General features: G+C 45.3%; 1 protein-coding gene across 8 annotated transcripts in view; it reads left to right on the top strand.

Moving 5' to 3' along the window:
• The window catches only part of LOC139537976 (putative inhibitor of apoptosis), a 72330-nt gene that overhangs the window by 45460 nt on the left and 14720 nt on the right, over positions 1–12150 (top strand). For all 8 annotated transcript variants that reach the window (XR_011667647.1, XM_071339906.1, XM_071339907.1 and 5 more), the window contains 2 exons: positions 8062–8110; positions 8269–8493. Coding sequence is in view for 7 of the 8 variants with exons in the window: in XM_071339906.1 (XP_071196007.1) it covers positions 8062–8110; positions 8269–8493 (274 nt within the window). In the remaining variant the exon portion in view is untranslated. The remainder of the gene's footprint in view (positions 1–8061; positions 8111–8268; positions 8494–12150) is intronic.

The raw sequence follows: 12150 nt of genomic DNA, 5'->3' as shown, positions 1-12150 counted from the left end.
TATTAGTCGTCTGGTAGAGCATTGAGCTGTGAATAAAGACCTAACTGTTTATTAGCCGCCTGGCATTGAGCTGTGAATAAAGACCTAACTGTTTATTAGTCGTCTGGTAGAGCATTGAGCTGTGAATAAAGACCTAACTGTTTATTAGTCGTCTGGTAGAACATTGAGCTGTGAATAAAGACCTAACTGTTTATTAGTCGTCTGGTAGAACATTGAGCTGTGAATAAAGACCTAACTGTTTATTAGCCGTCTGGTAGAACATTGAGCTGTGAATAAAGACCTAACTGTTTATTAGCCGCCTGGCATTGAGCTGTGAATAAAGACCTAACTGTTTATTAGCCGTCTGGTAGAGCATTGAGCTGTGAATAAAGACCTAACTGTTTATTAGTCGTCTGGTAGAACATTGAGCTGTGAATAAAGACCTAACTGTTTATTAGCCGTCTGGTAGAGCATTGAGCTGTGAATAAAGACCTAACTGTTTATTAGCCGTCTGGTAGAGCATTGAGCTGTGAATAAAGACCTAACTGTTTATTAGTCGTCTGGTAGAACATTGAGCTGTGAATAAAGACCTAACTGTTTATTAGTCGTCTGGCATTGAGCTGTGAATAAAGACCTAACTGTTTATTAGCCGTCTGGCATTGAGCTGTGAATAAAGACCTAACTGTTTATTAGCTGTCTGGTAGAGCATTGAGCTGTGAATAAAGACCTAACTGTTTATTAGCCGTCTGGTAGAGCATTGAGCTGTGAATAAAGACCTAACTGTTTATTAGTCGTCTGATAGAGTATTGAGCTGTGAATAAAGACCTAACTGTTTATTAGTCGTCTGGTAGAACATTGAGCTGTGAATAAAGACCTAACTGTTTATTAGCCGTCTGGCATTGAGCTGTGAATAAAGACCTAACTGTTTATTAGTCGTCTGGTAGAGCATTGAGCTGTGAATAAAGACCTAACTGTTTATTAGCCGTCTGGCATTGAGCTGTGAATAAAGACCTAACTGTTTATTAGCCGTCTGGTAGAGCATTGAGCTTTGAATAAAGACCTAACTGTTTATTAGTCGTCTGGTAGAACATTGAGCTGTGAATAAAGACCTAACTGTTTATTAGTCGTCTGGCATTGAGCTGTGAATAAAGACCTAACTGTTTATTAGTCGTCTGGCATTGAGCTGTGAATAAAGACCTAACTGTTTATTAGTCGTCTGGCATTGAGCTGTGAATAAAGACCTAACTGTTTATTAGTCGTCTGGCATTGAGCTGTGAATAAAGACCTAACTGTTTATTAGTCGTCTGGCATTGAGCTGTGAATAAAGACCTAACTGTTTATTAGCCGTCTGGTAGAGCATTGAGCTGTGAATAAAGACCTAACTGTTTATTAGTCGTCTGGTAGAACATTGAGCTGTGAATAAAGACCTAACTGTTTATTAGTCGTCTGGCATTGAGCTGTGAATAAAGACCTAACTGTTTATTAGCCGTCTGGCATTGAGCTGTGAATAAAGACCTAACTGTTTATTAGCCGTCTGGTAGAGCATTGAGCTGTGAATAAAGACCTAACTGTTTATTAGTCGTCTGATAGAGCATTGAGCTGTGAATAAAGACCTAACTGTTTATTAGTCGTCTGGTAGAACATTGAGCTGTGAATAAAGACCTAACTGTTTATTAGCCGTCTGGCATTGAGCTGTGAATAAAGACCTAACTGTTTATTAGCCGTCTGGTAGAGCATTGAGCTGTGAATAAAGACCTAACTGTTTATTAGTCGTCTGGTAGAGCATTGAGCTGTGAATAAAGACCTAACTGTTTATTAGCCGCCTGGTAGAGTATTGAGCTGTGAATAAAGACCAAACTGTTTATTAGCCGTCTGGTAGAGCATTGAGCTGTGAATAAAGACCTAACTGTTTATTAGCCGTCTGGTAGAGCATTGAGCTGTGAATAAAGACCTAACTGTTTATTAGTCGTCTGGTAGAACATTGAGCTGTGAATAAAGACCTAACTGTTTATTAGCCGTCTGGTAGAACATTGAGCTGTGAATAAAGACCTAACTGTTTATTAGCCGTCTGGCATTGAGCTGTGAATAAAGACCTAACTGTTTATTAGTCGTCTGGTAGAGCATTGAGCTGTGAATAAAGACCTAACTGTTTATTAGCCGCCTGGCATTGAGCTGTGAATAAAGACCTAACTGTTTATTAGTCGTCTGGTAGAGCATTGAGCTGTGAATAAAGACCTAACTGTTTATTAGTCGTCTGGTAGAACATTGAGCTGTGAATAAAGACCTAACTGTTTATTAGTCGTCTGGTAGAACATTGAGCTGTGAATAAAGACCTAACTGTTTATTAGCCGTCTGGTAGAACATTGAGCTGTGAATAAAGACCTAACTGTTTATTAGCCGCCTGGCATTGAGCTGTGAATAAAGACCTAACTGTTTATTAGCCGTCTGGTAGAGCATTGAGCTGTGAATAAAGACCTAACTGTTTATTAGTCGTCTGGTAGAACATTGAGCTGTGAATAAAGACCTAACTGTTTATTAGCCGTCTGGTAGAGCATTGAGCTGTGAATAAAGACCTAACTGTTTATTAGCCGTCTGGTAGAGCATTGAGCTGTGAATAAAGACCTAACTGTTTATTAGCCGTCTGGTAGAGCATTGAGCTGTGAATAAAGACCTAACTGTTTATTAGCCGTCTGGTAGAGCATTGAGCTGTGAATAAAGACCTAACTGTTTATTAGCCGTCTGGTAGAGCATTGAGCTGTGAATAAAGACCTAACTGTTTATTAGCCGTCTGGTAGAACATTGAGCTGTGAATAAAGACCTAACTGTTTATTAGTCGTCTGGCATTGAGCTGTGAATAAAGACCTAACTGTTTATTAGCCGTCTGGCATTGAGCTGTGAATAAAGACCTAACTGTTTATTAGTCGTCTGGTAGAGCATTGAGCTGTGAATAAAGACCTAACTGTTTATTAGCAGTCTGGTAGAGCATTGAGCTGTGAATAAAGACCTAACTGTTTATTAGTCGTCTGGTATTGAGCTGTGAATAAAGACCTAACTGTTTATTAGTCGTCTGGTAGAGCATTGAGCTGTGAATAAAGTAGGGATGTGCTAGTAGGTTAATCGAATATCCGGATATCCAAACGGACTTGTATTTTATTTAATTTTTTCAGCCTATTTTGACAGTGAAAAGCTTTGTTTTAAATTAGATCATCCTTGTGACATTGTTACATAAAATGATATACACTATATATACAAAAGTATGTGGACACCCCTTCAAATTCTGACAGGTGTATAAAATCAAGCACACAGCCATGCAATCTCCATAGACAAACATAGTCAGTAGAATGGCCTTACTGAAAAGCTCAGTGACTTTCAATGTGGCACCGTCATAGGATGCCACCTTTCCAACAAGTCAGTTAGTCAAATTTCAGCGCTGCTAGAGCTGCCCCCCGGTCAACTGTAAGTGCTTTTATTGTGAAGTGGAAGCGTCTAGGAGCAACAACGGCTCAGCCACAAAGTGGTAGGCCACACAAGCTCAAGAACGGGACCGCCGAGTGCTGTCCTCGGTTGCGACACTCACTACTGAGTTCCAAACTGCCTCTGGAAGCAACGTCAGCACAATAACTGTTTGTCGGGAGCGTCATGAAATGGGTTGGTCGAGCAGCCGCACACAAGCCTAAGATCACCACGCACAATACCAAGCATCTGCTGGAGTGGTGTAAATCTCGCCGCCATTGGACTTTGGAGCAGTGGAAACACGTTCTCTGGAGTTCTGAATCACGCTTAGTTATCTGGCAGCCCGACGGCCGAATCTGGGTTTGGTGGATGCCAGGAGAACGCTACCTGCCCCAATGCATAGTGCTAACTGTAAAGTTTGGTGGAGGAGGAATAATGGTCTGGGGCTGTTTTTCATGGTTTGGGCCCCTTAGTTCCAGTGAAGGGAAATCTTTACGCTACAGCATACGATGACATTCTAGATGATTCTGTGCTTCCAACTTTGTGGCAACAGTTTGTGGAATGCCCTTTCCTGTTTCAGCATGACAATGCCCCCGTGCACAACGCAAGATCCAGACTGAAATGGTTTGTCGAGATCAGTGTTGAAGAAATTGACTGGCCTGCATCTGACCTGATCTCAACCCCATCAAACACCTTTGGGTTGAAATGGAACGCCGACTGCGAGCCTGGCCTAATCGGTCAACATCAGTGCCCGACCTCACTAATGCTCTTGTGGCTGAATGGAAGCAAGAAGATACTTGCCTGATACTTGCCTGGGCCAGGTGTGCCAAGCTTGTAGTGTCATACCCAAGAAGACTTGAGGCTAATCGCTGCCAAAGGTGCATCAACAAAGTACTGAGTAAAGCTTCTGAATACTTAAGTAAAAGTAGCCAACAAGTGCTCAGCATATGTGGCAACTCTTTCAAGACTCTTGGAAAAGCATTCCAGGTGAAGCTGATTGAGAGAATGCCAAGAGTGTGCTATGCTGTCATCAAGGCGCTGGGTAGCTATTTGGTAATATTTAGTAGTCTTAAGGCTTGGGGGTAGAAGCTGTTCAGGGTCCTGTTGGTTCCAGACTTGGTACATCGGTACCATGCGGTAGCAGAGAGATCAGTCTATGACTTGGGTGGATGGAGTCTTTGACCATTTTTAGGGCCTTCCTCTGACACCGCCTGGTTTAGAGGTCCTGGATGGCAGGGAGCTGGTAGAACAATACAATCAAATTGTATTGGTCACATACACCTGGTTAGCAGATGTTAATGCGAGTGTAGCGAAATGCTTGTGCTTCTAGTTCCAACAGTGCAGTAATATCTAACAAGTAATCTAACAATTCCACAACAACTACCTAATACACACAAATCTAAAGGGATGGAATGAGAATATGTACATATAAATATATGGATGAGCGATGACCAAGCGGCATAGGCAAGATGCAGTAGATGGTATAAAATACAGTATATACATTTGATATGGGTAATGTATGATATGTAAACATTTAACATTCCATTGTTAAAGTCACTAGTGATCCATTTATTAAAGTGGCCAATGATTTGAGTCTGCATGTAGGCAGCAGCCTCTCTGAGTTAGTGATGGCTGTTTAACAGTCTGATAGCCTTGAGATAGAAGCTGTTTTAGTCTCTCGGTCCCAGCTTTGATGCACCTGTACTGACCTCGCCTTCTGGACGATGTACTGAGGAGGTACACACTCTGTATCACCTTGCGGTTCGGATGCCAAGCAGTTGCCATACCAAGCGGTGATGCAGCCAGTCAAGATACTGTCAATGGTGCAGCTGTAGAGCTTTGAGGGTCTGGGGGCCCATGACAAGTATTATCATCCTCCTGAGGGGGAGGAAGTGTTGCTGTGTCCTCTTCATGACTGTGTTGGTGTGTGTGGACCATGATAGATCCTTAGTGATGTGGACACCGAGGAACTTAAAGCTCTCGACCTGCTCCACTACAGCCCCGTCGATGAGAATGCGGGCGTGCTCCGTCCTCCTTTTCCTGTAGTCCAAGATCATCTCCTTGGTCTTGCTGACGTTGAGGGAGACGTTGTTGTCCTGGCACCACGCTGCCAGTTCTCTGACCTCTTCCATTGTAGGCTGTCTCATCGCCATAGGTGATCAGGCCTACAACGTCGTGTCACAAGCGAACTTGATGTTGTAGTCGTGCGAGGCCATGCAGTCGTGGGTCAACAGGGAGTACAGGAAGGGACTGAGCACACACCCCTGAGGGGCCCCCGTGTTGAGGATCAGCGTAGTGGATGTGTTGTTACCCTCACAACCTGGGGGTGGCTCGTCAGGAAGTCCAGGATCCAGGTGCAGAGGTCGGTGTTCAGTCCCAGGGTCCTGAGCTTGGATGGCACTATGGTGTTGAGCTGTAATCAATGAACAGCATTCTCAAGCAGTTCCTCTTACCCAGGTGGGAAAGGGCACTCTGGAGTGCAATGGAGATTGCGTTGTCTGTTGATTTATTGGGGCGGTATGCGAATTGGATTAGGTGCAGGATGTCTGAGCTGATGGTGTTGTGAGCCATGACCAGCCTTTCAAAGCATTTCATGGCAACAGATGTGAGTTATATGTTACCTTTGTTGTTCTTAGGCACAGGGACTATGGTGGTCTGATTGAGACATGTAGGTATTACATACTGGGTCAGGGAGAGGTTGAAAACGTCAGTGGAGACGCATGCCAGTACGGTCCTGGTAATCCATCTGGCCCTGCCGCCTTGTGAATGTTAACCTGTCCTGGTAATCCATCTGGCCCTGCGGCCTTGTGAATGTTAACCGGTGTTAAACGGTCCTGGTAATCCATCTGGCCCTGCTGCCTTGTGAATGTTAACCGGTGTTAAACGGTCCTGGTAATCCATCTGGCCCTGCGGCCTTGTGAATGTTAACCGGTGTTAAACGGTCCTGGTAATCCATCTGGCCCTGCTGCCTTGTGAATGTTAACCGGTGTTAAACGGTCCTGGTAATCCATCTGGCCCTGCGGCCCTGCAAATGTTAACCGGTGTTAAACGGTCCTGGTAATCCATCTGGCCCTGCGGCCCTGCAAATGTTAACCGGTGTTAAACGGTCCTGGTAATCCATCTGGCCATGCGGCCTTGCGAATGTTAACCGGTGTTAAACGGTCCTGGTAATCCATCTGGCCATGCGGCCTTGCGAATGTTAACCGGTGTTAAACGGTCCTGGTAATCCATCTGGCCCTGCGGCCTTGTGAATGTTAACCGGTGTTAAACGGTCCTGGTAATCCATCTGGCCCTGCGGCCTTGTGAATGTTAACCGGTGTTAAACGGTCCTGGTAATCCATCTGGCCCTGCCGCCTTGTGAATGTTAACCGGTGTTAAACGGTCCTGGTAATCCATCTGGCCCTGCGGCCTTGTGAATTTTAACCGGTGTTAAACGGTCCTGGTAATCCATCTGGCCCTGCCGCCTTGTGAATGTTAACCGGTGTTAAACGGTCCTGGTAATCCATCTGGCCCTGCCGCCTTGTGAATGTTAACCGGTGTTAAAAGGTCCTGGTAATCCATCTGGCCCTGCGGCCTTGTGAATGTTAACCGGTGTTAAACGGTCCTGGTAATCCATCTGGCCCTGCGGCCTTGTGAATGTTAACCGGTGTTAAACGGTCCTGGTAATCCATCTGGCCCTGCCGCCTTGTGAATGTTAACCGGTGTTAAACGGTCCTGGTAATCCATCTGGCCCTGCCGCCTTGTGAATGTTAACCGGTGTTAAACGGTCCTGGTAATCCATCTGGCCCTGCCGCCTTGTGAATGTTAAACGGTCCTGGTAATCCATCTGGCCCTGCGGCCTTGTGAATGTTAACCGGTGTTAAACGGTCCTGCTAATCCATCTGGCCCTGCCGCCTTGTGAATGTTAACCGGTGTTAAACGGTCCTGGTAATCCATCTGGCCCTGCCGCCTTGTGAATGTTAACCGGTGTTAAACGGTCCTGGTAATCCATCTGGCCCTGCCGCCTTGTGAATGTTAACCGGTGTTAAACGGTCCTGGTAATCCATCTGGCCCTGCGGCCTTGTGAATGTTAACCGGTGTTAAACGGTCCTGGTAATCCATCTGGCCCTGCCGCCTTGTGAATGTTAACCGGTGTTAAACGCTCCTGGTAATCCATCTGGCCCTGCGGCCTTGTGAATGTTAACTGGTGTTAAACGGTCCTGGTAATCCATCTGGCCCTGCCGCCTTGTGAATGTTAACCGGTGTTAAACGCTCCTGGTAATCCATCTGGCCCTGCGGCCTTGTGAATGTTAACCGGTGTTAAACGGTCCTGGTAATCCATCTGGCCCTGCGGCCTTGTGAATGTTAACCGGTGTTAAACGGTCCTGGTAATCCATCTGGCCCTGCGGCCTTGTGAATGTTAACCGGTGTTAAACGGTCCTGGTAATCCATCTGGCCCTGCGGCCTTGTGAATGTTAACCCGTGTTAAACGTCTTAATCACATCGGCTACGAATTTTGACTATGCTGACGTCAAAAAAATTGATATTCGATTAGTGAAATATTGTCCAATGCCCATCCCTAGAATAAACCTATATTATCTGACTGATCTGATCAGGAAGTTAACTCTCTCCTGGCCCCTCCCCCTACAGCTCCTAACCAATGGGGACAGCAGCTCCAGAGAGTTTGTGGACCCCCCGGGTGAGTGACTCCTGACTTCAACTGAATTTAAACCCTGACAGAATGTTGATATGACTGTTCAGCCATGAGACAGACAGACCTCCACTATGTTGATATCACTGCTAACTCCCTCTTCTCTCTTTCTCCTTCTTGCTGCCCCCCCCCCCCCCCCACCCCAGGTGAGGAGCGGTCGGAGGATGCCGTGATGATGAACACTGCGGTGGTTGTGTCGTCACTAGAGATGGGGTTTGAGCGTGGCCTGGTGAAGCAGACCGTCCAGAGTAAGATCCTGACCAGCGGAGAGAACTACAAGACGGTCCAGGAACTGGTCTCAGACCTGCTGAGTGCAGAAGATCAGAAGAGAGAGGAGGAGAGAGAGATGCTGGCCGAGGAGATGGCTTCTGGTACGACAAACATTCTGAAACACGTCTCTGAGCTGTCTGTTTAACCTACTAGGACATGCTGAATATACTGAGGTGTCTGTTTAAACTACTAGGACATGCTGAATATACTGAGGTGTCTGTTTAAACTACTAGGACATGCTGAATATACTGCGGTGTCTGTTTAAACTACTAGGACATGCTGAATATACTGAGCTGTCTGTTTAAACTACTAGGACATGCTGAATATACTGAGGTGTCGGTTTAAACTACTAGGACATGCTGAATATACTGAGGTGTCTGTTTAAACTACTAGGACATGCTGAATATACTGAGGTGTCTGTTTAAACTACTAGGACATGCTGAATTTACTGCGGTGTCTGTTTAAACTACTAGGACATGCTGAATATACTGAGGTGTCTGTTTAAACTACTAGGACATGCTGAATATACTGAGCTGTCTGTTTAACCTACTAGGACATGCTGAATATACTGAGGTGTCTGTTTAAACTACTAGGACATGCTGAATTTACTGAGCTGTCTGTTTAAACTACTAGGACATGCTGAATATACTGAGCTGTCTGTTTAAACTACTAGGACATGCTGAATATACTGAGGTGTCTGTTTAAACTACTAGGACATGCTGAATATACTGCGGTGTCTGTTTAAACTACTAGGACATGCTGAATATACTGAGGTGTCGGTTTAAACTACTAGGACATGCTGAATATACTGAGGTGTCGGTTTAAACTACTAGGACATGCTGAATATACTGAGCTGTCTGTTTAAACTACTAGGACATGCTGAATATACTGCGGTGTCTGTTTAAACTACTAGGACATGCTGAATATACTGCGGTGTCTGTTTAAACTACTAGGACATGCTGAATATACTGAGCTGTCGGTTTAAACTACTAGGACATGCTGAATATACTGAGGTGTCTGTTTAAACTACTAGGACATGCTGAATATACTGCGGTGTCTGTTTAAACTACTAGGACATGCTGAATATACTGCGGTGTCTGTTTAAACTACTAGGACATGCTGAATATACTGAGCTGTCTGTTTAAACTACTAGGACATGCTGAATATACTGCGGTGTCTGTTTAAACTACTAGGACATGCTGAATTTACTGAGGTGTCGGTTTAAACTACTAGGACATGCTGAATTTACTGAGCTGTCTGTTTAAACTACTAGGACATGCTGAATATACTGAGCTGTCTGTTTAAACTACTAGGACATGCTGAATATACTGAGCTGTCTGTTTAAACTACTAGGACATGCTGAATATACTGAGCTGTCTGTTTAAACTACTAGGACATGCTGAATATACTGAGGTGTCTGTTTAAACTACTAGGACATGCTGAATATACTGAGGTGTCGGTTTAAACTACTAGGACATGCTGAATATACTGAGCTGTCTGTTTAAACTACTAGGACATGCTGAATATACTGAGCTGTCTGTTTAAACTACTAGGACATGCTGAATATACTGAGGTGTCTGTTTAAACTACTAGGACATGCTGAATATACTGAGGTGTCTGTTTAAACTACTAGGACATGCTGAATATACTGAGCTGTCTCTTTAAACCGGTACCCCCCTGTATAAAGCCTCATTACTAACCGGTGCCTCCGCACATTGACTCTGTACCGGTACCCCCCTCTATATAGCCTCATTACTAACCGGTGCCTCCGCACATTGACTCTGTACCGGTACCCCCCTGTATAAAGCCTCATTAGTAACCGGTGCCTCCGCACATTGACTCTGTACCGGTACCCCCTGTATAAAGCCTCATTACTAACCGGTGCCTCCGCACATTGACTCTGTACCGGTACCCCCCTGTATAAAGCCTCATTACTAACCGGTGCCTCCGCACATTGACTCTGTACCGGTACCCCCTGTATAAAGCCTCATTACTAACCGGTGCCTCCGCACATTGATTCTGTACCTGTACCCCCCTGTATAAAGCCTCATTACTAACCGGTGCCTCCGCACATTGACTCTGTACCGGTACCCCCCTGTATAAAGCCTCATTACTAACCGGTGCCTCCGCACATTGACTCTGTACCGGTACCCCCCTGTATAAAGCCTCATTACTAACCGGTGCCTCCGCACATTGACTCTGTACCGGTACCCCCCTCTATATAGCCTCATTACTAACCGGTGCCTCCGCACATTGACTCTGTACCGGTACCCCCCTGTATAAAGCCTCATTAGTAACCGGTGCCTCCGCACATTGACTCTGTACCGGTACCCCCTGTATAAAGCCTCATTAGTAACCGGTGCCTCCGCACATTGACTCTGTACCGGTACCCCCCTGTATAAAGCCTCATTACTAACCGGTGCCTCCGCACATTGACTCTGTACCGGTACCCCCTGTATAAAGCCTCATTACTAACCGGTGCCTCCGCACATTGATTCTGTACCTGTACCCCCCTGTATAAAGCCTCATTACTAACCGGTGCCTCCGCACATTGACTCTGTACCGGTACCCCCCTGTATAAAGCCTCATTACTAACCGGTGCCTCCGCACATTGACTCTGTACCGGTACCCCCCTGTATAAAGCCTCATTACTAACCGGTGCCTCCGCACATTGACTCTGTACCGGTACCCCCCTGTATAAAGCCTCATTACTAACCGGTGCCTCCGCACATTGACTCTGTACCGGTACCCCCCTGTATAAAGCCTCATTACTAACCGGTGCCTCCGCACATTGACTCTGTACCGGTACCCCCCTGTATAAAGCCTCATTACTAACCGGTGCCTCCGCACATTGACTCTGTACCGGTACCCCCCTGTATAAAGCCTCATTACTAACCGGTGCCTCCGCACATTGACTCTGTACCGGTACCCCCCTGTATAAAGCCTCATTACTAACCGGTGCCTCCGCACATTGACTCTGTACCGGTACCCCCCTGTATAAAGCCTCATTACTAACCGGTGCCTCCGCACATTGACTCTGTACCGGTACCCCCCTGTATAAAGCCTCATTACTAACCGGTGCCTCCGCACATTGACTCTGTACCGGTACCCCCCTGTATAAAGCCTCATTATTGTTGTTTTGCTGCTGCTCTTTAATTATTTGTTACTTTTATTTCGTATTTTTTTAGGTATTTTTCTTAACTGCATTGTTGGTTACGGTTGTATTCAGCATTTCACTGTAAGGTCTACAGTTGTTGTATTCGGCTCATGTGACAAATCAAATTTGATTTGAAAGTATTCAGATCCCTTGAGTTTTCCCACATTGTTACGCTACAGCCTTATTCTGGATACAGCTGTTGTTGTTTTGTCATCGATATACACACACTTCCCCATAGTGACAGATCTGTAGAGATTTTAGTACATTTATTACATCTAAAAAAAATAAAAATAAAAAAAATAAAAAATACGGAAATATCAGAAGTATTCTGACCCTTTCATCAGCACTTTGTTGAATCACCTTTGGCAGCGATTACAGCATCGAGTCTTCTTGGGTATGACGCTACAAGCTTGGCACACCTGTATTTGCAGAGTTTCTCCCATTCTTCTCTGCAGATCTTCTCAAGCTCTGTCAGGTTGAATGGGAGTGTCGCTGCACAGCTATTTTCAGATCTCTCCAGAGATGTTCGATTGGGTTTCGGGCTCTGGATGGGCCCCTCATGGACATTCAGAGACTTGTCCTGAAGCCACTCCTGCGTTGT

This window comes from Salvelinus alpinus, chromosome 13 (genome assembly GCF_045679555.1).
Source record: "Salvelinus alpinus chromosome 13, SLU_Salpinus.1, whole genome shotgun sequence".
Taxonomy (NCBI): Eukaryota; Metazoa; Chordata; class Actinopteri; order Salmoniformes; family Salmonidae; genus Salvelinus; species Salvelinus alpinus.
This window is presented reverse-complemented; position numbering and strand designations above follow the sequence as displayed.